This window comes from Lissotriton vulgaris, chromosome 6 (genome assembly GCF_964263255.1).
Source record: "Lissotriton vulgaris chromosome 6, aLisVul1.2, whole genome shotgun sequence".
Taxonomy (NCBI): domain Eukaryota; kingdom Metazoa; phylum Chordata; class Amphibia; order Caudata; family Salamandridae; genus Lissotriton; species Lissotriton vulgaris.
Window position 1 is genome coordinate 491,242,471 of NC_141694.1, and position 25,060 is coordinate 491,267,530.

Sequence of the window (25,060 nt, forward strand, 5' to 3'; positions counted from 1 at the left end):
CCCAGGCGTCAGACTGGATCCGGAATTTTTTGCGCAGCAATACCCCTGCGCATCGGTAGGCGTCGTCTGCGGCTCCGCGTCCGTCGTCGGCGTTGTTAGCGCCGTAATGACATCGTCGGAGTACTTAGACGCCGCCCATGCGCTCTGACGTCAGTTCTTCTTTTTTCCGCGCCAGCTAGCGCAGATCTGGAGAAGCTCTACCCCTAGTCATTTTTTACAGATATATTGTTACACAAGTAGTAACTTGTGCGACAGACATGGTGGTCTACTGACCCCAGCAGGCCACCATCCCTGGGAGCGCTAGCCATTCCCATTGGGGTCGCTAACAGCACCTACCTCATAAATTTTAATGAGGCAGGTAATTTGCGACCCCATTAGGAATCACAAACAGTGTCAAGGCACTGTTGTAAATTACATTTGTGAGTCGCAAATTGCTGATCGCAAAATGGCGCACTTGCAAATTGTAAGGGTCAAACATGTGTCACATTGGCCTATAGTTATCTGGCGGTGTAGGGTCTAATGAAGGTTTCTTGAAAAATGGCTGCATAATCGAATGTTTCTATGAATACAGAACTATACACTCTGAAGTGAGAGATTGAATGTGTCTGACAGGAGAGGATAGATTACAGTTTCACCTTGAGTAAGTACAAAGAGTGGGGCAGGATCAAGGGGGAAGCTTCATTTGTCTGCCTTCATTAACCCCACTGTTAGAACCGGCTGTCTCTAGTTGGCAGAGGTATACACTTCTGACAAATAGGGACACACCTTTTCTAGTCAGGGCAAGGGGATCACACCCTTCGATAACCCCTGCTCACCCCCTTGGTAGCTTGGCAGAGCAGAACAGGCTTATCTCAGAGGCTGTGTGTTAAGCATTTATGACCACATACAGTAATACAGTGAATACACTACAAATGGACACGACACAGTAGTATTATAAAAATAGGTATTTTTATATAAGGCTTAGCACAAGACCAAAGAACGACAAAAATGTACACAATCGTAATAAATACTCGGGGAAGGGAAAAAGGATAGTTCAACGGTAGTTTCTTCTTTAGCACAAAAAGTCTTTAGTATCAAGCAAATCTTCTTCTTGGCAATACAGTTCTTAGCAACAGGGTAACCCACACGGGGGCTACACGACGTCGAGGCAAAGTTAATCCAAAAGGTTCGGCGTCGACCACGAGGAGCGCTACGTCGAGCCTGGAGTCACACGGACCCCCAACAACACAGTACCTTTAGGAAAATGGAGCACACGATGATCAGCGGCGTCGAGCAATCCGGCGTCGCGTCTTCGGTGTCGATCAGGCCTCAGCAGGCGTTGTCGATGATGCGGTTGCACAGAGTGAGCAGCGCTCACGGCGTCGAGAGGGCACACAGTTGATGCGATCAGCAGCAGTGCAGACACGAGGTCCTCTGGAGCTAGAGCCGTACTCCCACTCACTGGCGTTGCTGCTGGCGTCGGTCGGGCCCGGCGGCCGGTCGTCGAGGAAGCGGGACACTGGGGCCGTTACCCACTGCGTCGAGCTGGATTCGGCGACGTCCGTCGGCGTCGAGATTGCTGGATCTTTCAGAGGTGCTGGATTCACGATTCCAGCAAATAGCACTTTAGCAGATGAAGTCCTTTAGCCCTGTGACTTCAGCAGGAGACTGGCACTCTTCCAGTCCTTGGAGATTTTCTTAGCAAGCGTGAGAGTACACACAAAGTTCCTCTCTCCTGGTTCCTTGGCAAAAATAAAGAAGCACTGCAGGATTCCCCCCAGCAAACAGCACACTGGCAGCAGGGGTAGGCAAGTCCTCAGATCAGCAGGCCTCTTGTCCTTGGTTACAGGGTTCCTTGTCAGAAGTGATCTGATTTCTTAGTTCAGGGGTCCTTCTCTTATACCCCTTTTCGGCTTTGATCCCTTTGTCCATGCCGGGGAGTTTCCCAACATCCTGGGTCTGTTGTGGGTGGAGCCAGGCAGAAGCACCTGGCCTATTCACTGAGCAGGGCTGGGTCCTCAGACGCCCAGCAGGAGGTGGAGCCAGCATTGACACTGGCAGGAGCAGAGCTATCGGCCTCCTGGCAGGAGGTGGGGCTAGGATCGTCCATGGCAGGCACAGAGCCATCAGCCGCTTGGCAGGAGGTGGAGCCGGCATTGTATCAGGCAGGGCCGGCTATCAGCAACTACTCTCCCCCTACTCTCAACGCAAATGTCCCACTCATCCCACACTGACTCATCCAGACCTCTTGGAGCCACCCAGCTCCTGTCACACACACGCAAGACCAGCAGAAACCAGAAATGGTTAGACAAGAAAATAGATACTTTCTAAAAGTGCTATTTTCAAACCCAGAGTCCAAAAACCATCCACACCATCGGATGCGTAATTAAACCCCGAGTTCAGGGATACCAAACTCGACATTGCACCATGCTCCCCGAGTCAACTAGGATCATAGCATTAATAATCCCGGCGGCCCATTCTAACTAATGAAGAGCAGGCTACCTTGCAATAGTGAAGAACGAAGATGGCTGTAATTCACTATCAGGACATGCCAACTTGGTCAGGCGTGCCCTACCTCATACTTACAATGCACCCTGCCCGTGGGCCTACCATAGGGGTGACTAATATGAAGTCAAGGGAAGGTTTGAGGGGCTGGCAAGTAGGTATACTTGCGCAGCCTGCGCGACAGCACTAGGCTGCACGTGGGTCTCGCAATGACCGACCCGTAGACATTCTTTTACGAGGCCGCTCTTGTGGGTGGCACAACACGTGCTGCAAGCCCACGAGCGTCATTTGTATTTACAAGCCCCGGCACTCCTGGTGCACTAGACTAGGGACTGACAGTAAACCAAATAAGCCAAACATGGATACAATAGATACATCAATTTAACATAGGGAGCACTTGCGCTGTGGCACTGATCAGCAGTGACACCGCGCCCAAAGCATATACCAGCAAAACATCGTAAAACAGTGGAGGCAAACAGAAAAAATGGAGGAGAGACTCAAGCCAATGATGTCAGGTCTAACACGTGTCCCCTCCAGCTGAAATGTGGGGAGAACTACCCTTGACCTAGGGAGTCCTCATCACTAAGGCGGAAAAATCTGGACAGACCATCAGCATTGGCGTGATCTGTACCAGGGCGGTGTTCCACCGTAAAGTCCATCCCCTGTAGGGAAATGGACCACCTCAACAGTTTCGGATTCTCACCCCTCATCTGCATCAACCATCTGAGGGGCCTGTGGTCTGTCTAAACCCGGAAGTGAGTCCCAAACAGGTAGGGTCTTAGCTTCTTCAGCGCCCAGACCACAGCAAATGCTTATCTCTCTATCGCACTCCACCTCGTTTCCCTGGGAAGTAACCTCCGACTGATGAAGGCTACAGGCAAGTCTCGGCCCTCTTCATTCACCTGAGGTAGGACAGCCCCCACGCCATGCTCTGAAGCGTCCGTCTGGACAATAAACTCTTTCGAAAAGTCGGGTGCCTGGAGTATAGGTACTGTGCACATTGCAGTTTTCAGGGTGTCGAAGGCCGTTTGACAGGCATCAGTCCAGATCACGTTTCTTGGCTGCTTCCTGGAAGTCAGCAAAGTCAAGGGGTGCACAATGTTACCGTAATCCTTGACAAACCTCCTGTAGTAACCCGTGAGTCCTAAGAAGGCTCTCACCTGAGTCTGGGTTTTGGGCGGCGCCCAAGCCAGGATGGTATCAATCTTGGGTTGCAGGGGGGCAACCTTGCTGCTCCCTACTTGGTGCCCCAAGTACACCACCGAACCCTGCCCAATCTGGCACTTACTGGCTTTGATTGTGAGGCCTGCTCCGCGCAGGGCCAACAACACATCCTGGAGGTGGCGCAAGTGTTCCTCCCAGCCGGCGCTGAACACTGCGATGTCGTCCTGGTAGGCGGCACTGAAATCCTCCAGTCCAGACAAGACCTGGTTGACCAACCTCTGGAAGGTGGCAGGGGCATTCTTCATCCCAAAGGGCATCACCCGGAACTGGTATAGCCCATCTGGTGTGGAGAATGCGGACCTCTCCTTTGCCCCATCAATTAAGGTGATCTGCCAGTACCCAGACATTAGATCAAACGTACTAAGGTACCGGGCAGCCCCCAACCGATCGATGAGCTCATCAGCTCTGGGGATGGGGTGCGCGTCAGTCTTCGTGACCGAATTGAGTCCTCGGTAATCCACGCAGAACCGGACTTCGGGTGAAGCACCAGGCGCTGCAGCCTTCGGGACCAAGACCACTGGGCTGGCCCAAGGACTGCTAGAGGACTCAATCACCCCTAACGCAAACATTTTGGAGACCTCCTCCTTAATGTATGCTCTAACCTTGTCAGTCACCCTGTAAGCCTTGTGCTTCACAGGAGGGCTGTCTCCGGTGTCAACGTCATGGACACACCAATGAGTGACACCCGGAACCAAGGAAAACAGATCCGGGAATTGTCCCAACAGGTGGCGACAATCCTGTTTCTGCTCAAGGGTCAGTGTGTCGGAGAGGACCACACCATCCACTGACCCGTCTTGCTCTTTAGCACACAGGAGGTCAGGAAGAGGCTCACTCTCCTCCTCCATTCCAGCATCTGTAGCTAGGAGCATGCCCACTTCGGACCTTTCTAAGTGGGGCTTCAAACGGTTGACATGCAGGACCCGCAAGGGGTTCCTGGGAGATTTCAAGTCCACCAAGTAGGTGACATCGCTCTTCTTCTCCACAACCTTAAACGGTCCAGTCCACCTGTCCTTGAGCGCACAAGGTTCCACAGGGGACATGACCCACACTTCCTGACCAGGCTGCAGCTCTACCAGAGTGGCATTCCGGTCGTACCAAAGCTTCATCTCCTCCTGGCTGGCCTCCAGATTTGCCTGAGCAAGTTCTCTGAAGCGCCGAGTCTGGTTCCGAAAGGCCAGCATGTAGTTGTATACATCCTGGGGAGGTTTCCTGGGAGATTGCACCCAGCCTTCCTTGACCAGACTCAAAGGCCCTCTTACCGGGTGACCGTACAAAAGCTCAAAGGGGCTGAACCCTAGAGACTTCTGCGGCACCTCTCGGTAAGCAAACAACAGGCATGGCAAGAGGACGTCCCATTTCCGCCTCATTGGTTCTTCAAGACCCATGATCATGCCTTTAAGGGTACGGTTGAATCGCTCAACCAACCCATTTCCTTGAGGGTGGTAAGGAGTGGTGAACTTGTAGGTTACCCTACACTCCTTCCACAGAGACTTCATATAGTTCGAAATGAAGTTGGTGCCTCGGTCTGACACCACCTCTCTGGGGAACCCCATCCGGGAGAAAACACCCATCAGTGCCCGTCCCACCACGGGGGCCGTCACTATTCTGAGAGGGATGGCTTCCGGGTACCGTGTGGCATGGTCCACCAAGACCAGGATGAACCTGTTGCCCAGGGCAGTCTTGGGGTCCAGGGGCCCAACAATGTCAATACCCACCCGGTCAAAGGGGGTACTGACCACTGGAAAAGGTTGGAGGGGAGCCTTCTGCTTCCTTCCGCTTTTCCCACTTGCCTGGCAAGTGCGACAGGTCTTGCAATGGATGTCTTCATCCCTACGCATCTGAGGCCAATAAAAATGGGTGACAAGCCTGTCATAGGTCTTGTCCTGCCCCAGATGTCCAGCTAAAGGAACGTCATGAACCAAACCCAGTAGGAAGGCTCTGAAGCGCTGGGGTACCACCAGCACACGGGCTGACCCAGGCTCAGCAGCCTTAGGCTCGCTATACAGGAGGTCGTTCTCCCAGTACACAAAATGTGACCCTGACTGATCACCTGAGGATTGGGCTGAGGCCTGCTGCCTCATACCCACAAGAGAAGGGCACTCCTTCTGTTCCGCACAGAATTCCTCCCTGGAGGGACCACCATCCTGCTGCCAATGGGTCAGCTCGGGCAGATCTCCCAGTTCGGCAATTTGTTCCCTTGTGGGCTCCAGGGCATCCCCCTCAGGGTCTACCTCCTCCTGGACCACGGGAACTACGTGGGCCGGTTTCCCGCGCCTCCTGCCTCTTCTCTTCACAGCTGGGTCCTGGGCCGTACTTTCAGGCTCCGGGACCCCATCAACACCCTTACTTGCTGTCATCGAACGAGTGGTTGCACACACCCACTCTGGCACACCCAACATTTTCAAGTGCGCCTCTCTCTCCACCTTAGCCCAAGGGGAGTCTTCTAAATCATTGCCCAGGAGACAATCGACAGGCATGGCGGGCCTCACAGCAACCTGAAGGGTACCTGAAACTCCCCCCCATTCAAAGGAAACCTGAGCCACCTCACACTCTTTCTGGGAGTTGTCAGCAGCTATCACAGGGTAGAATGCGTGGGGAACCACCTGCTCTCTGGACACCAAGTGACACTTGACAGCTGTCACACTCGCTCCGGTGTCTCTGAGAGCTTCCACTCTATGGCCATTAATGGTCACCCACTGCCTATATTTACTAGTGTTACTAGGCAGAGGGGGTGGAGGGACCATTTGCATGTCTCCTAGCGAGACCAGGGATATTTCTGCGGGACCCCTCCCACCTTGGACAACCATCTCCTCCCCTCCCAGGGCTACACTCGCCAACTGACGGGGGGGGGGGGGGTGCACTCGGCGGTGCAGTCGATTTCTTCATGGGACACTGGGGATCGTAATACCGGTGTCCCACCTGCCCACAAGTGTAGCAGGTTAGGGGGCCCCTATGAACAGGTTTACCCGTCGGGGCCCCTGGCTTCTTCTCAGGGGGAGGCTGGGAACCTTTCCCTTGGTTCCCTTGGGGATTACTTTGGGGCCCTTTCTGAGACTCCTTCTGTTTACCCTTGTCCCCCCCACTCTTCTGCTGGGGACCCTGCCCACCTTTGGCTGAGTCTCCCACTGGACCCTTGTGGACCCTGGTACTGACCCAGCGGTCCGCCTCCTCAGCAAGTTTTCTAGGGTTAGATATCTTGCTATCAATCAGGTGCTGGCGCAGCTCTGGAAAACAGTTATTAGACAAATGCTCCCAAGCAAACAAATCATAAAGAGCTTCATAACTTTCCACTTTGCTGCCCTTTACCCAACCATCCATGGCTCTGCAAAAATAAGACACATATTCAACCCACGTCGTACCAGGCAACTTCTTACATTCTCTAAAAGCTTGTCTGTACTTCTCGGGGGTTAGGCCATACCGTAACATTAAAGCATCCTTCATATGAGTATACGACATCCTATCTGCAACAGGCAGGTCTAACAGGGTATCTCTCCCCTCATTCACAAAGCGACCCCACAACCCCGCTCCCCAATTCTTCTCAGGGACCTGGTGGGCCAACAATGCTAACTCATATGCTTTAAACCACTGACCAATATCTTTGTTCCTATGATAATCTTTTATCACATCTTTGGGAAAGTAAAACTTACTTTCTGCAGGCCCCGATGGAATGCTGCCACCAGAGGGATTCAATTCTAACTTCTTAGCTTGGATATCCAACTCCCTCAACTTGGTTTCACGCTCCAAAGCTAACTTCTCTCTTTCAAACTCTAACTTTTTGATCTCCAAATCAGCTTCTCTTCTACCTCTTGCATTTTCTAACTCCAACTGCCCATTTATCTTTAGCCTTGCCATTTCCATGTTGTATGCACGCTCCTTCGCCCTTTCTTCTCGTTCTTCAGGGGAAAGACCTTTGGAGGAAACACTGCTTCCGGGAGAGGACTCGGGCCCATTCGCTGGCGCCTCCTCATCCCTTTCCCCTGTGGGTACCACCACCACATCAGAGGGATCTCTGGACTCCAACCAGGCCTCCAAAGCTTTGAAATACTCTGGCTTCCTGGAGAGGCCTTTGGTAGGAACTTTAAACTGCTTGCAAAAGTATTGCAACTGCTTCTTCTCGTATGTCTTCATCTTCTCCTTATCAAACTCCTCCACAACAACAACAGGGGTAGTGACTCCGGTGTCACTCATGGTCAAAACTGGCAGTGTTCAAAAAATCAAGCTTCAGAAAAGCGGAGAACCAAAAATAGGATCCTTCCCAATTAGATTGTGACTGCGTTATGGTCTGCTTTCACTATGTAGCGTACACTAATCACTGTACATGGGTCATAAATGCAAGGTCCAAATCCTCACCGCTGCATCCAATGTTAGAACCGGCTGTCTCTAGTTGGCAGAGGTATACACTTCTGACAAATAGGGACACACCTTTTCTAGTCAGGGCAAGGGGATCACACCCTTCGATAACCCCTGCTCACCCCCTTGGTAGCTTGGCAGAGCAGAACAGGCTTATCTCAGAGGCTGTGTGTTAAGCATTTATGACCACATACAGTAATACAGTGAATACACTACAAATGGACACGACACAGTAGTATTATAAAAATAGGTATTTTTATATAAGGCTTAGCACAAGACCAAAGAACGACAAAAATGTACACAATCGTAATAAATACTCGGGGAAGGGAAAAAGGATAGTTCAACTGTAGTTTCTTCTTTAGCACAAAAAGTCTTTAGTATCAAGCAAATCTTCTTCTTGGCAATACAGTTCTTAGCAACAGGGTAACCCACACGGGGGCTACACGACGTCGAGGCAAAGTTAATCCAAAAGGTTCGGCGTCGACCGCGAGGAGCGCTACGTCGAGCCTGGAGTCACACGGACCCCCAACAACACAGTACCTTTAGGAAAATGGAGCACACGATGATCAGCGTCGTCGAGCAATCCGGCGTCGCGTCTTCGGTGTCGATCAGGCCTCAGCAGGCGTCGTCGATGATGCGGTTGCACAGAGTGAGCAGCGCTCACGGCGTCGAGAGGGCACACAGTTGATGCGATCAGCAGCGGTGCAGACACGAGGTCCTCTGGAGCTAGAGCCGTACTCCCACTCACTGGCGTTGCTGCTGGCGTCGGTCGGGCCCGGCGGCCGGTCGTCGAGGAAGCGGGACACTGGGGCCGTTACCCACTGCGTCGAGCTGGATTCGGCGACGTCCGTCGGCGTCGAGATTGCTGGATCTTTCAGAGGTGCTGGATTCACGATTCCAGCAAATAGCACTTTAGCAGATGAAGTCCTTTAGCCCTGTGACTTCAGCAGGAGACTGGCACTCTTCCAGTCCTTGGAGATTTTCTTAGCAAGCGTGAGAGTACACACAAAGTTCCTCTCTCCTGGTTCCTTGGCAAAAATAAAGAAGCACTGCAGGATTCCCCCCAGCAAACAGCACACTGGCAGCAGGGGTAGGCAAGTCCTCAGATCAGCAGGCCTCTTGTCCTTGGTTACAGGGTTCCTTGTCAGAAGTGATCTGATTTCTTAGTTCAGGGGTCCTTCTCTTATACCCCTTTTCGGCTTTGATCCCTTTGTCCATGCCGGGGAGTTTCCCAACATCCTGGGTCTGTTGTGGGTGGAGCCAGGCAGAAGCACCTGGCCTATTCACTGAGCAGGGCTGGGTCCTCAGACGCCCAGCAGGAGGTGGAGCCAGCATTGACACTGGCAGGAGCAGAGCTATCGGCCTCCTGGCAGGAGGTGGGGCTAGGATCGTCCATGGCAGGCACAGAGCCATCAGCCGCTTGGCAGGAGGTGGAGCCGGCATTGTATCAGGCAGGGCCGGCTATCAGCAACTACTCTCCCCCTACTCTCAACGCAAATGTCCCACTCATCCCACACTGACTCATCCAGACCTCTTGGAGCCACCCAGCTCCTGTCACACACATGCAAGACCAGCAGAAACCAGAAATGGTTAGACAAGAAAATAGACACTTTCTAAAAGTGCTATTTTCAAACCCAGAGTCCAAAAACCATCCACACCATCGGATGCGTAATTAAACCCCGAGTTCAGGGATACCAAACTCGACATTGCACCATGCTCCCCGAGCCAACTAGGATCATAGCATTAATAATCCCGGCGGCCCATTCTAACTAATGGAGAGCAGGCTACCTTGCAATAGTGAAGAACGAAGATGGCTGTAATTCACTATCAGGACATGCCAACTTGGTCAGGCGTGCCCTACCTCATACTTACAATGCACCCTGCCCGTGGGCCTACCATAGGGGTGACTAATATGAAGTCAAGGGAAGGTTTGAGGGGCTGGCAAGTAGGTATACTTGCGCAGCCTGCGCGACAGCACTAGGCTGCACGTGGGTCTCGCAATGACCGACCCGTAGACATTCTTTTACGAGGCCGCTCTTGTGGGTGGCACAACACGTGCTGCAAGCCCACGAGCGGCATTTGTATTTACAAGCCCCGGCACTCCTGGTGCACTAGACTAGGGACTGACAGTAAACCAAAAAAGCCAAACATGGATACAATAGATACATCAATTTAACATAGGGAGCACTTGCGCTGTGGCACTGATCAGCAGTGACACCGCGCCCAAAGCATATACCAGCAAAACATCGTAAAACAGTGGAGGCAAACAGAAAAAATGGAGGAGAGACTCAAGCCAATGATGTCAGGTCTAACACCCACTAAATCTTCTTTTCTGATGGAGGGGGAGAAAGGTAGAGTTTTACTGGTCAAAATAGGACAGGATGGAGCCGGCACCATAGGCTGATCCACTTGTCAGCAAATATGGCATAGATATCCATGTGGTATTCTGTACAACAAAGGGCTTGGAGCCCACCCATTGCTTACAATTACTGGTCACCCTTACTTGCTACCTCCTAATTGGACAGGGGATGCTGGCTTCACTTCCTCTTCTCTTGTGTGGAGTATGGACTGGGTACTGATTGCTTCATTTTAATTAGTGTCCTTCTGCGGCATGCGCTGTGATTGAGGAACTAATATTGAATTCTTCTTCCCCTTTTTCCTTCTTGCTTTACCTGTCATCATTGCTTCCTTGATGTAGCTGGACCATTGTTGCTTACATGCACTCCTGGCATTTTTACTTGCCTCCTTCCCTCCAGTTGTTACTTCTATCGTTGGCCGCACTCTCTCCCTTGTTGTTGCTAGGGCTGTAGCAAAAAGTAGTCACATGAAAGGCGTTGCTTGACATGCAGTGGACGTTGCCCCAGCTCTCTCAGCCTGTTTAGGAAGCCTTCCCTTTGAGGTAGATGCCCAACGAGTTAAGGTCCATTCTGTCAGTTGGTCCTGTTTTAAAAACCCTGCAGGGCCATCCTAGCGTGTCATCTACCATCAAGTTAAGAGAGAAGCAAAACACACATCATTTGCAGTGCCATGGGGATCAAAAATTTAAGGTCACATGCAAAGCTAATAGAGCTCGCCTATGCAAGATCAATTTGGTTTGTCAATGTTTTTTGCCATGTTGGACAGCAGAGTGACTGCCATCCAGCAGGGTTGAAATAAATGTTTTTGAAGAAATGCTACAACGCTGCTAGCGTTGACCGCGTCATAGAGCTTTTTTAAAAAAAAAATTTTTTACTTTCAGCGATGCTACACTGCAGCCATGCTGCTGTATAACATGGCTTAAAAAACATTGACAAATCCAATAGACCTCACATAGGCGAGACTTATTGACTTTGCCAAAGCTTGTTACCTCTGTGACTGCTCGGTAGAACATAGTTCAACAGACTAGGTTCTCGTGGACATATTGGACTTATTCACTTATGCTTAAAAAAGTGGGAACTCTTCATGCAAAATCCGATAATGATTTCCAAGTGCAGGATCATTGTAGTTTTTCATGCGAAATGTTGCTTACACATGTAGAAGTTCTTCCTCTTATGCGTATCTTTTCCACAATCAAAGGTCAGGTTCATCTATGGGGCTACAGGTTTTCACAAGGGATATCTTTTCAAGTATATTTCACATTGAAGCACATTATTTTTAAATTGCAGCAAATCACCACCAATGCGTAGGTACCTAGAAATAAACAGCCGTCTCTAAAAAAATGAATTGATGATTTAAATGCAAAACATACAGCATTTCAAGAAAATAGTGTGCAAGTATTTGTAGCCTCTGTGGTACTCCCTTAACTAAGACCAGCTCATTTCTACATTCTCTGGTATGAATTTCATAGTCTATTATGTTCCTTTTGATGAAATCAATATTTGCCATCCATTGTACTTGTATGTATGAGAAAAACAAAAGAAATTACCTCTCGGACCAGCCGAACCTGTCAACAAACTCCAGGAATTGTATGTGTTTTCAGTACATGTTGCTCATGTGTTATCTTTCTTCAGTGATTTTCCCATCTTCGTTGCATGTGACCATCTTTCTGTTTCTTCCACCTGTTCTTCTTGCCATCCATTGTCTTCCATCTTCCTAAACTGTTGTCTGAAGATCCAGAACGTTGGAGTCTAAAATTCCAAAGCCAGACAGTATAAATCATCTCAGTGATAAACCAGGAGCACCTGCGAGGTATTTCTATCATCTCAGACTTTAGCAAAGTGAAATCATGTGCCGAGATAATGTCATGTTTGTAAATTATGAACACCCAGAACTATTGCAAATAGCAAAGTATGCTTCTCAAAAGTTTTTTCTTCATTTGCGATCACAGCATGCTACACTATGTTCAGCTTCATTGAAAACCAATGCCATCGATTAACAGTATTTTTCGTGAACATTGCAATAGTTGAGAAGAGGCATATTACGATTGTTGTTGAACCAAATATTTTGGCAACGAACGACAAATTGATAACTAGTTCGAAGTAAGAACCAAAACGTTGTGGTAATTACCCTTGCTTCCAAAACAGCTAATTAGTTAGACACATACGAAATGCTGCATGTAGCAGGATTGATACACCTTCCTGGCATGATTAGAGTTGCTTTTAATTATCACGCTACAGAGAACAACACGATTGGGCTACCCCAAACGGCACTGACTGTTGACAGTACATATGGAGTGCTCGCAAGATTCTCTGTTAAAATGCATTTTATGCATTGGAGATGCAGGTGTTTCTCCTCAATGTCAGCTTCGTGTGTTTATTTCATGTGAGGGAGTTACTGTTGGTAACTCCCCCACTTTCCTAAGGTTATATGGATGCTGGTTGCCATTCTGTTACAATTTACTTCTTTGATCTGTGCCAACATGTTTTGCTCTTGTGGTACTAATGTTAATGGTTAGCACCCCTTTCTTAACCAGGATCCAAAATATTTATGCAATAAGAGGGGCAACTGTAAAAGCAGATGACACCAAATTTATTGGATAAAATATGTTTATTTTAAGCCGAGTTCATTTTGTATGGTTGTTCTAACCTCTGATTTCCGCGATAACCAAACAGCTGGTGCGGTACTTTAGTGATTGATTCCATAGACATAATAACATTCTAAATTTCGAATTGCAATGAAAAACATGTAGCCGACCTATAGTTTACTTGATTTGATATACCCCACCTAGGGCTTTACAGGTTTTCTGGTGCTCAGTTTGTTCAGTTAAGTAATCGTGCATTATAACAGTCCAACAGGACCCGTGTTCTATATCAGGTGCACTGTTCATGTTCACAGTGCGCTGGATTACAATGAATGCACTGCCCTCGGCAGCTAGGAACTCGGAGCTGCCCTGGCGCCGCACATTAAGTGAAATATGGACCGGCTGCTTTAATTAGCTGTTCCATGTTTCACTGTCCCGGTATCGCCCATCTGCACTTTAGAGAGGGAACACGGATCCCCTTGCAGGCAGGTGCAATGAGTGACAGCTGCCGCTTGCAGGGGGATGTCTGGAGCCTTGAGGACCCCCTTTGCCCCCTCCGAAGGGCTGCCTTTACACGGTATTCACTGATGCTGCCTAAACTTTTTGTGTTTTTATTGTGCCCCCTGATGGCTTTTTTTGCCTTTGCGCCCAAGTCCATAATATGCACTGATGCGTAGGCAAAAAGATTCCTTCATTTTCATAAGACCACACCTCCATGCAAATGAGGGGACGACCTATGCAGTATTACAGAAGGGGCCGCACACACATCTGCAACCTCTGTAATACTAAAGTACCCTGGGGGGTGCAGAAAGTGGGTGCACACTCCCATTGTGCTCCCAGGGAACTAGAATTGTCAGAAAAGTAATGTTTCTGATAGATTTTTCGAACTGCAGATTCCTCACCTTAGAATACCCATTATGTGGTGCCAGACAACGATGCTCCCCCTAAAATTAAAGGGTTGCAGGCAACCTGTGATTGCAGAAAACAATAATGAACCTGTAGGAGGATTATCAGGTGTTTCAGCTTGAGACAGGACTCAAATCGAGAAACAAGGGTATCTTTGTGAACCCAAAGACAATCTGGGCCTTTGAAACAAAGCTGGATCTCACCAAACATAAGAAGTCACTTAGACCCTCAGGTAAGTCCTGCTTCCACTCCAGGTCATGGGGCAGATTTGGGGCCACTGCTGAGGCGTTCTTGTGAGAGGTATGGTCAAAGCCATTTGGTAAGCCTAAATTGAATTCTAAGTTCAAACATAAAAAATGTAAAGCAGGAATTGACTCCATCCCATCACTCTATATCCAAGCATTAGGCGCTAGGGTTTTACAATACTAAGCATCTCCTCTGGCGTCCCAGAGCGGATCACCCAGGTAATGCTGGTGTGTTTTCAGTTCCTTGGGCAATACCCACACCAAATAACAGCCTTTCAAGAAGTTATGCTGCATAGTTTTGGCCAAAGCCACCGGAAGAGGTTCTCATTCTGTTGCTGATGTCTGACCCCAAACTGAATTAAGCCCGATCTTGACTGATGTTGCTCTATGAAATCACTAAAGCTGATTCATTCGTCATGTAATCTCATTTTGTACCGATGCCTCTACCAGGCCGGTTGTGTCAACAAAGGCTCCATTATCTTTTCGATTCTGGTTCTGAACAAGGTACAACACCAAAAAGAGATGATAATGGTGAAATAGATGATGGTGTTCTTCCTCATGTTGATGACAATTTTTATATGGACTTTCAAGATGCCAGTGGGCTTGAGACCTCCCCTGAAATAAGGTCAGACTTGCTACTTGACCCCTGATGAGAGTGCATTATTTGCAGTTATGGACCAACAGGCAGCTGAGGTCCTGGATTTGCAGCTGCCTTCGGTTGAAACCAACACTAATATCCTTACAACATGTGCCTGCCACGACTGAGCACTTACTCACCTTAAGCAAGGCCTTGACTTATACTTGGATGGCCTCTCGGTCAAAGTCCTGTTCCTGCATGCCAGTGAATAGGCAGGTGTCCAGGTATCACAGACCAGTGCCTGGGAACCCTGATTTTCTCGCTAACCATCCTGCTCCAGAGAGTCTGATGGTTCAGGCTTAAACCAGTAAGGTGAATGCCCGATTTTTGCTAAGCTCCTCTGGATAGAGAGTCTAAGATAATTGAGGCATTTGGAAATTAATATTCTCTTTGGCCAACCTGACACTAGGATCGGTCAGTACAGTGTGTTTATTGGTTCACTAGAGGTATACCCTCTGGGAAATGGCCATAGAGATATTTATGATGGTCCTAGAAGACCATAAGTCTCTATGGCTGAAACAATTAATGATGGACAGGAAGCGGCCAAGTGCGTGATTAGTGTGTGCCTACATACTCCTGACTGTGTGGGAATAGAGGTTAGTACCAGCAGTGTGCTTTGCCACCACATGGGGATGTATGCCATTGATGGCTCACACCTTTTTGCTGAAAAAGCTGGTTTTGCCATGGAACATTTTATGGACCATAAAGCCTTGGTGCACTCTCTGGTGTCTCTCTGGTGTCGTTGACTCCTGCCAAGCAGTTCCCGCATAATTCTAGGAAATTCAGTGACTACTTCAAGAGGCTGACATACACACAGCGATAATTAATCCAGCCAATGCAACAGTCACCTCAGTCCTTTCTAGTTAGAGAACAGGGATCTGCCAAAAATTGTGCATGCCAGCAGGGGTACCATTTCTCTTAGTCCCCCAACAGCCTCCAAGCCACCTTAGGTTGCCCTTACTGGCACACACCCATTCTGTAGAGGGGCAGGACTCAGCATTTCCTCCTAGGATGGAAATCCATCACGTCCGACAAATGAGTTATACAGATCTTTCGGCATGATTATTGCCCTACTCTTTCTGTTTCTCCACCACATCTCCATGTCACAACTCATCAACTTTCAGAGGCGTGCTTGTTTATAAAGCCAATTTGTGAATGATGCCTCTTTAATTCTTCTGTTGCAGGACATGTAAGTGTTGCTCTCCAAAGGTGCAATCAAGAGGGTTCTGAACTTGGAGAGAGGGGAGTGCTGTTAACTCTCACTATTTCCTTGTGCCAAAAAAGGACAGAGGCCTCAGGCCTTAATGGGACCTTTGACCTCTGAATGCCAGTCTGCAGAAGGACAAATATAAATTGCATGTTATGCCAGAATTTGAACGCTCTGCTCCTAGGAGACTGTATGGGGTCCTTAGACCTTCAGGACTGTCCTACAGTCCCAGAGGCATTCCCTGTGGTTTAAGGTTGGCAAGGAGCATTTCCAGTTTGCAGTGCTTTCGTGTGAGCTCATCAGTGCCCTTCAGGTATTCACAAACATTTTGGTGATGGCCACAGCACACCTTCAGAGGTTGTGGATGGCAGTTTTCCCCTACTGTGATGACTGGCTGTTGAAGGTGGGCTCACCATAGTAAGTCGTACCCCACCCCTAGATGACGGCGAACTTTGTGACATCAGTCGGGTTCAAAATCACCAAATCAACGTTGCACCTGTTGCCATTCACTGGGCATGTACTGGACACAGTGCAGTTCAAGGCCTTCTTTCGTCTCTTGAAATCTGGGATGTTTAGGCCATGACCCTGATGTATCAGCCTCAGCCCTATATCTTGGTGAGACCAGTTTGAGGCTTCTTAGCCTCTTGCTTTTCCAAGTCAGACTATGCCAGGAGGCACATGCATGCTCTACCATGACATTTAAAGTTCCAGTGTGCCAGCACCAAGACAATCCATCCACATTTAGGGAGAGATTGCTTGTGATCTCAAGTAGTGGCGGATTGAATGCAAATGGTACAGTTGCAGGCCCATCTCATATCCTCACCCAGAGCTGACAGTGTTGACGGATACATTTCTACTAGGTGGGGAGATCATTTGGACGAAGTGGAAGTCAGAGGACCCTGATCTCAAGCAGAAGCTGGACTACATATCAGTCTTTTGGAGTTGCAGACCATTCATCTGACGTTGAAGGGCTTCCTGCCATGCATCAAGGGAAGGCTGGTGGAGGTTCTCATGGAAAACACCACCACCAAGTGGTATTGCAGCAAACAGGGTATAGGGCAGTGGTTCCCAAAGTGTGCGCCGGGGCGCCCCGGTGCGCCGTGATGAGAAGCCAGGGGCGCCGCGGCGCAGGATGTGGGTAGTGGAAACTGCAGCCTCAGAAATGTTCCATCCCTTCCCCTGTGAGGTGTTGCGTATAGTGCAACCCGAGCGTCTTGGCCTATTATCACCGGGCAGGGGGCCTTAAGGAGCGCACAAAACAAAGGAATCTCCTGCTGAAAGGAGAAGCGCTCTCGATGGCCTGCTAATTAGTAAGTGTGATCTTTTCCTCTTGAAGGTGCGACTCCCCTGCCCCACCATCGCCATTCTCTGAAGAAAATAAAGTGACAAACTGTTTTTGAGACGACAATAGCAGACAAGATCTAAACACTTTGCAAGCATTTTTGTGCGGGTACTACCATTTTTATAATAAAAGCATAAGCTTTTACTTGATGCTTGTATTTAAAGGATGTTGCTACTACAAAAGCCTCAGTCGTTCCAAGAAAGTGTCATGTTCAACCTTTAATTAGGGAGGTAGAGAAATGCAGAGCTGGAAAAAAAAATGAGGCCGGTTGAAAATTACTGCCATAAAATAATCTGCATCTCAGACATGCTGTTCTCCACCTCTAGGATGCACATTTGCCTACTTATATTTTTACGGTTAAACCAACTTTGTTGAAAATGTTTCGATATTACATTCTTCCCTAAGTGCAAATTTGAAAGCTGCTTCCCTTTCTTTTTCACATGTGTGATTTCTCCAAAATTGCTCTTAATACAATTACTGTATGGGAGTGGCAGGCGTACAGCAGAGGTTACTACAAGCAATTTGTGAAAACAAATCACATAAAACAAATCCTGAAAAGACAATTAGCAACACCATGATTGGTGAACGGGAGCAGAAGTAAATCTAAGCTGTAGTTAAAAAAAGACCCCCTAAAGAAAATGAAGTAGTCAGATTATGTGCACCACTAAATTGGGTAATAAGCATTTGTAATATAGCACCAACAAACACTTGGATAAAAGGGTAATTCACAAATACATGCATGATTCCCTATCTGGTACAACTGAGCAGTGTGCATGTTGAGGGGAAGATGAGCAGTATACCAGTTTGAGTGTAGGGTGAGGGATGCAACTTTGTGAATTTACAGTGAGAGCAGGGTTAGTAATGGGCATAGTACATGCTGGAAGGAGTGAGAGTCATCAGAAGTGCATAGTGAAGTGATTGGATAAGTGCAAGGTGAATTGTGTGAATGTAGGGTCAGCAGTGTGCCTGTGTGAGAATAAGGAAGTGTTCATTCTGGGCAGGGCGAGCAACTCGTAGTTTGAGTGCTGGTTGAATAGTGTGTATTGTGAGTGCAGTGTTTGGGTGTGGCTTTATGACTATACAATACGTTGTTTGCCTAAATGAGTGCAGTGTGAGTAATGCGAGGGCAGAGTGAGTGATGTGCATAGGGAGATCAAGGTGAAAGTATTGCTTGCAGAGTGTAGACTGAGTGGTTTGTCTGTGTGAATGTATTGTGACTCGTGTCTGTGTAAGCGTGAAATAAGCAGTATGTCAGTGTGTGTACAGTGAATAATGTGCTTGAATGCAGAATTTATGTGCGTTTATGAGTATCTGATTATGGGGTAAGCAAAGTGCCTGAATGTAGGGTGAGCAATGTGTCAGTGTGAGTGCAGGGTAAGCAATGAGTCTTCATAAGGCTAGGATGAGGAGTGTGCTGTGTGAGTGCAGGGTGAGTATGTGCCTGTGGGTACGTTTTTAGCTGTATTGTGAGTGCAGGATGAGGGGTATACTTGTATTAAGTGCAGGGTGCAGACTTTGTCAATCCTTGTTAGACAATTTTGCTAATATCACTCAGTTGCGCATACAAACAAGAAATGTGTGCACACAAACAGATCACTGCCACACAGAGGCAAAAATAATTAGAGGGAACACTGGTTAGGTCTATATTTTAATATCAGAGAAGCTCAGGCATAGTGTGCAGATGTATTTAAAGTTCCGAAAGCTAACATATTTTGGAAAGTAAAACGAGTCACAGAAGGACGGAAGTGCTAAAACATAAAAGCAAATAGTCACTTATTCTTGTATAAAATGTGCAGAAATGATTTCCTGACTTTTCTCATATGTACTAGTGCATGGAAATCATGAAATGCTATTGTTGCAAAGGTGCTGAGAAGTGCCAGAAATCTCCCTTCTAAAGCAAAAAAATTGCAGGTAGCCGATATCAGACAGGACCTGCCCATTAAAAAAGCTTCAATTAGAACATCTGTTTGCTCTTACCTCAAAACATGATAAACATAGTGGCATGCCAGTTGATTGCCAGGACGTAGCCTTCAGTCCATCATTAGAGCAGTTGCCTTTGTATATATGGGATGATATAGACCAGTGGTTCCCAAAGTGTGTGCTGCGCCCCGGTGACCCCCCCCCTCACCCGCCCACCGGTAAAAAAAAAAATGGTGGGGAGCCACAACCAACTGCCAATTAGGTCAAGGGAGCCACGGGTCAAAAAAGTTTGGGAACCACTGGTATAGGGGGTAAAACTGGTGGATGTTCTTCTGTTTGTTTTGTCTTTATCCTAGCCAAACCTTGTGGTGTGGCACAACAAAAGGTTATTTGTTGGTCCCTTCGGCCTTTCTATGTTTGCTGGACTAACCATCCTTGTTTATATCACCTGTTGTGATGCATGTTATTAAAGATCAGACACACATATTCCCTCCCAATTTTTTTGTGATGCCACAGTGGGACCTTAGCTAGGTAATGATATTTCTTATATGTATGGCCTTCAAGTCGACGCAGAGCTGCGTGTTGCGACTTCTGACTTTAAATTCTATCTTCCTTATTGCGATTACTTCAGCTTACATCATGACTAAACTTCAGGCACTGTTGGTGTAACTGCCCTCTACCATCTTTTTTCTAGACACAACTGGTGCTGAGGATTTGGGTGACCTTATTGCTGTGAATCACTATTCCCTTCCATGTTCTATCACTCTATCAGCATACTTTGCTCCTCATGTCCTCTTGAAAGAGGAGGAGAGGATCCATTGGTTGGACCCTAAAAGGGCATGGTAGAGCGGCAAGTTATAGTAAATGTAAAGTTAGTTGTAGAGTAGAGTATTGTAGTGGCATACAGTGGAGTGCAGTAAGGTACAGTGGAGTGAGGTAGAGTATACTACAGTGTGGTTCAGTATGCTACAGTGGAGTGGCATATAGTGTTGTAGATCATTGTGACATAGATTGCTATGAGTGGAGTGTTGTAGAGTGGAGTTGCGTGCAATGGAATGCAGAGTGGCGTACAGTGGAGTGTTTCCCTATTTAGTTTCTTTTTCTTCTCCTCTCTCTCTCTCTCTCTCTCTCTCTCTATCACCAATAGATAAACATGGCAAATTTACAAATCTTTGGGTTCTCAAACGAGGACTTCGCCTCCATGATTGGGAGTTCGGCTAGTTTTGGCTATCAGGCAGCATCCAACCTAGACAAGAATTATGATATAACCAAATTGCTGGATCCTAAAAACAAAATAAAACGCATTAAGCTACATAGACATTACATTTTAGAATAGTTATGAGCTGGAGTGATCCCCCAAGGCCTAAGAGTTAAAAATATATCAGGCCTATTCGTCCAGCTAAAACTATTTATGGAGAGTTGGTCTATGATCGCAAACCGTTGCACACAATATCTTATGATGCTCATTGTCGAGAATGCCAAAGAAGTTATACAACAGTTCAGAAACTCTGGAGCTCGAAAGTAAGATTAAAATTAGCACATTAGCATTAGATGAAGCCAAAAAATCTAGCGACAAAGACAGGGATATGAACTTCTACACATAATATTTGTCAAAGAGAAAAACAGTCAAGTTGAAAAAAAGATGTCCGCTTTTTCAGTAAGGAGAGCACATACCCTTCCTTATCAGAGAGCTACTATAGTCAAACAGGCAGTACACAGAATGAACAATTTTCCTAATGACAGTACAACCCCAAAGTCACTACATTTTCTGATACTTCTGATACTTCAGATGCAGACAATGAAGACCTGTCTAGCCAGTTCAACCAAAGAGATAATCGATATAATTCAAGATCACACCAGAATGCTCAGTCTTTTTTAGGGAGACGCTTCATGAGGAGCGACAAATGGCAGACACAATACCAACCGAGATACCGGGGCAATCAACAGATGGGCTACTACCAATATCTGGTGATACACAATGCACAGTCCTCCTATGGCCCCATGGTGGCTAACATTTACATGGACTAGTTTGATCTTCCTCCTCAAAACATCTACACGTGGTCTTAACCAGGAATCCCTTGGGAATAAGCCATCAAATTTAATATGTGATGGGGTCCCAACCTTCTTGACTAAATATTTTACTGCACCATAGATCTCTATTCACTACGGCCATTTTACATCTTTCCATCCTAGTAGTTAAGATACTGCTAAGTCTCAGGCCCTTGTCGGCACACATCCCCATATAACCGTCCACAAGTCATGACGTGCTCAATGTTTCTTTGTCTGCTGACACCACGTCCAGTCTATCTCTATGGTCACCTATTGGCATATACTGCCTTGCAATATAACATCACAAGCAGGTTTCCATTCCTGATCAATCATATATCCGTTCTTAGCACTAGGATGGACAGAGCCATGACGGTTCAAAGGTACATCGCTAACCACTTGGTAGAGGTATATCTATTGTCATCTATACAAGTCCAACATCCTCTTTGAAGCTAGTTAGAGACCAGGCTTCTTACCCATCTCAGCGCTCTGCCCAGAGTTCTCATTTTCACTCTTTATTGCAATACCACAAATGTAGCAACAAAGTCTTTCTTGAAGAATACTTTTGTGTTCTCCTCAGAATATATATTCATATCAGTAATTGCCATATACCTTAAAACTCACACCTGCATATACTATATAACTGTAAGTTAGCTCCTGCACACCTTGGTGCCACCACGTATTGATTCTAACAACTAGGATTGCAGGAGATTTTAAATGCAGATCTAAAGATCTACAATTGCGCCATTACATTATGACCCTGACTTTTTACCCAACTCGCATATGGCGCTGGACCCCCAAACTTCCATGCATGTTTGTAGCACCTTAGTTTGATCGTAGGATATTTTATTATCAAAATTGTAGATCCATCGGGCTGCACTAACTGTGCTGTCATGCGAAACTCATTTGACCTGTCATTTCAATACGGCACCCCATCATCAGTCCCAGTATTACCAGCAGTAGTATTGCTGCCTTGCAATCCCTAGAGGACATACCACTTTGACATGGCACCCCACCACCAGTCCTCCTTCTATGCCTGTTACCATGCGTCCTGACCGGAAATCCCTCCTCTGGTAATTCTGGTGTATCGACCTAATTTAAACTTCAGTAGGAAGCAGCGCCACACTGTGAGAGACGCCAGCGAACCTAGGTACACTCATCCTTCAACCAGATAGGCAAGTACCAGTTATGTTGCATGGAATCTTTAATCTTGATTAGCCTGTATGTTGCTCTGCCGCCAGTAGTAGTAGGGCCCTGTAGGCTGGGCGCGGTTAGTCACGCTGTTGTCCCTTCAAATAATTTCCAAGTTTGAGCAACACGAATGGCAGGCATATTGGGCTGTCCTTCTCCATGGACCAGTATGGTTGTGTTAGGTAGCTTCAGACCATTCCTTTTGTTTGGCACTGTTCAACATGGCTCACTTCCGTATTTCAGTCTTGCCCCCCTTTTCTTGTCATCACTCACCTTTCCAGATACCGGGATCGTGTGGAGGGAGCCTCATAGGCGTAGCCGTAATACTATACATCAGTCAGATTAATCTTTATAGTTAGACAGGAAATTACATATTTTTCTTATTATGCTTGGTATCCCATCACTAGTCCCCCCCTCTCTGCCCACACAGTTACCGGGTCGGACTAGGCCACATTTTCTGAACACTGAAGACCCTACTCATCTTTTGGACACCAGAGCAGTCATTAGCAAAGTACCACCGGAAGAGCCTCTACGGCCCCCTGGCGCGCCCACCTGGCGAGCAGACAGGTCAGTATGATCATCATATGCATCGCTATGTTGGCCTAGAAGCATTCCCCGTCAAGGGAATGCTGTGCCATTACAGGGAAAGGCAGCTTTTGAATTCTAAGCTCCTGAGTACTAGACAATTCTGTTTGCTACATATCCCGCAAGTGCTGTCTATTCGCTGGGCTGTTAAGTAGGTCCTTCGTTGTATTGATATAAGTACCAGTGACTGACCATAGTCTATTGAACAGTATATTAGAACTCACCCTTACTTCTTCTTACCCTGCAGCCCCCCATACTTGTTTTATCTGTTCCAAACCTAGTTAGATGGCTACATTATCAATACAGTTGGAGTCAGTGCATATGAGACTTAGCATGTAACACACAAGGTAACAGAGTCTTGATTTCTCTGTTCCCCATTTGAACCATCAAAGACAATTCAATAAGTAAACCATGACACTCATATATCTGTTCCCATATAGGAATGGTCATCATCTTTGGAAATTCACTAAGTCATCTGCACAACATTTTTCTGCTTCTCATTATATGGGTATTACTCCCCTCTTTACCTGTTCATAGCTTGTCTACATTTGCATGAGACTCTATCTAGACACTTGTAGAGTTTCTACTTGGACGACTAAAGATGGATTATCTGCTAGCAGCATGTTGTTATCACTCTTCTCCTTCTTTGTCTTGTTTAGCATGTTTTGTTCAATCCCTTTTTTTCTTTTCCATGCCTTACAGACTCTTTAAAAAGTCTCTGCATTTCACTCACATCTTCCCTCATGGTGAGTTCCACTTTCTACCCATGCATGTGTAACTCTTTTGCTTTTGCTTTGCTTTGATGCACACTATTAGCATCTTCACGCAAGACACAACTGATTGATCATGACTTCATCATTTCTTAGATATTTTCTTAAGACAAATAGTTAAAACACAATGTATACGGGCATAATAATCTAGGTTCATGTTGTTTTGTGTCCTTTTCAGTTTATACTGTGACAGATTCCTGACGAAGGTTCTGCCGAAAAGCGCGTAGTGTGTCAACAAACCGCCAGCTTCATTGCATCATTCAGCTGCTCGCATCGTGCATTATGTACAAAGAGCAATCATGTTTCAATAGCTGATGTGATCAATACGTTAACAAATTATTATTTTTTCCACACTTATGTATTATTTGGGTAAATTTCCATTTATTCACTATAAAATTATTTTAATACATTTAAACAAAATATCAGAGATATATCAATATATATTTATCTTAAATGGAAAAATATCTTTTTCTAAAAAAATTATTAATAAATAATTTGATAACATCAGTTTACGTCATAAATCATGTTTTTTTAATATATATGCTCACATTCATAGTGCTTTGCCTAGGCCTTTTCTTTCGTAGAATGGAGTAGCATTCATTAAAATTGCATATAGTGGAGTGTAATTGACTGGACTGGCGTCCAATGGACTGGGGTAATGTATAATAGTATACAGAGCAGTGCAGTTCAGTATACTAGCGTACCAGTTATTATACCAGTGCAGGGGACTGTTATAATGTGGAATAGTGTATTGTGGAGTGGCATAGAGTGCAGTGACATACAGTAGAATAGCATACAAGACTACCCTTTATTAATAATGGCATAAGTTATTTTTTTCTTCCTTGTGAAAAGGGAGTACACAGACAGTTTTTGTTTTCTGTTCTTAATTTACTTGTTGACTAATTGTATGGTACACTGCAGTGCTGAGTTATACTTTCTTATTATGTTAATATTTCAATATAATACATGGGGTTCTGTAATCCTTGTATAAACACCATGTTATAATTTCTTTACAATCAGCAGCGTAACACACTTTGTCGCCACTTATAAAGAAAAGACGGCAGAAGTAGACAATTATTCGTTATTACAGTTGAGTTGTTGCGTCACTTTGACTGCTGCCAGAAACAGAAGCCGAGATGAACGGCAGGTCAGGTCACAGGCGTAATTGAAGCACTGTTTAAAACAACGAAACTGGAATGTTGCTTTTCTTTTTC

At 46.6% G+C, this 25,060-nt stretch overlaps 1 protein-coding gene across 13 annotated transcripts in view; it reads left to right on the forward strand.

Moving 5' to 3' along the window:
• RIMS1 (regulating synaptic membrane exocytosis 1) overlaps positions 1–25,060 on the forward strand; it is a 1,970,833-nt gene that overhangs the window by 1,305,709 nt on the left and 640,064 nt on the right. The window contains exon 20 of one of the 13 annotated variants that reach the window (XM_086926497.1): positions 12,148–12,225. The exons of the other annotated variants lie outside the window; for them this stretch is intronic. Coding sequence (XP_086782623.1) covers positions 12,148–12,225 — 78 coding nt within the window. The remainder of the gene's footprint in view (positions 1–12,147; positions 12,226–25,060) is intronic. 13 annotated transcript variants of the gene reach the window in all.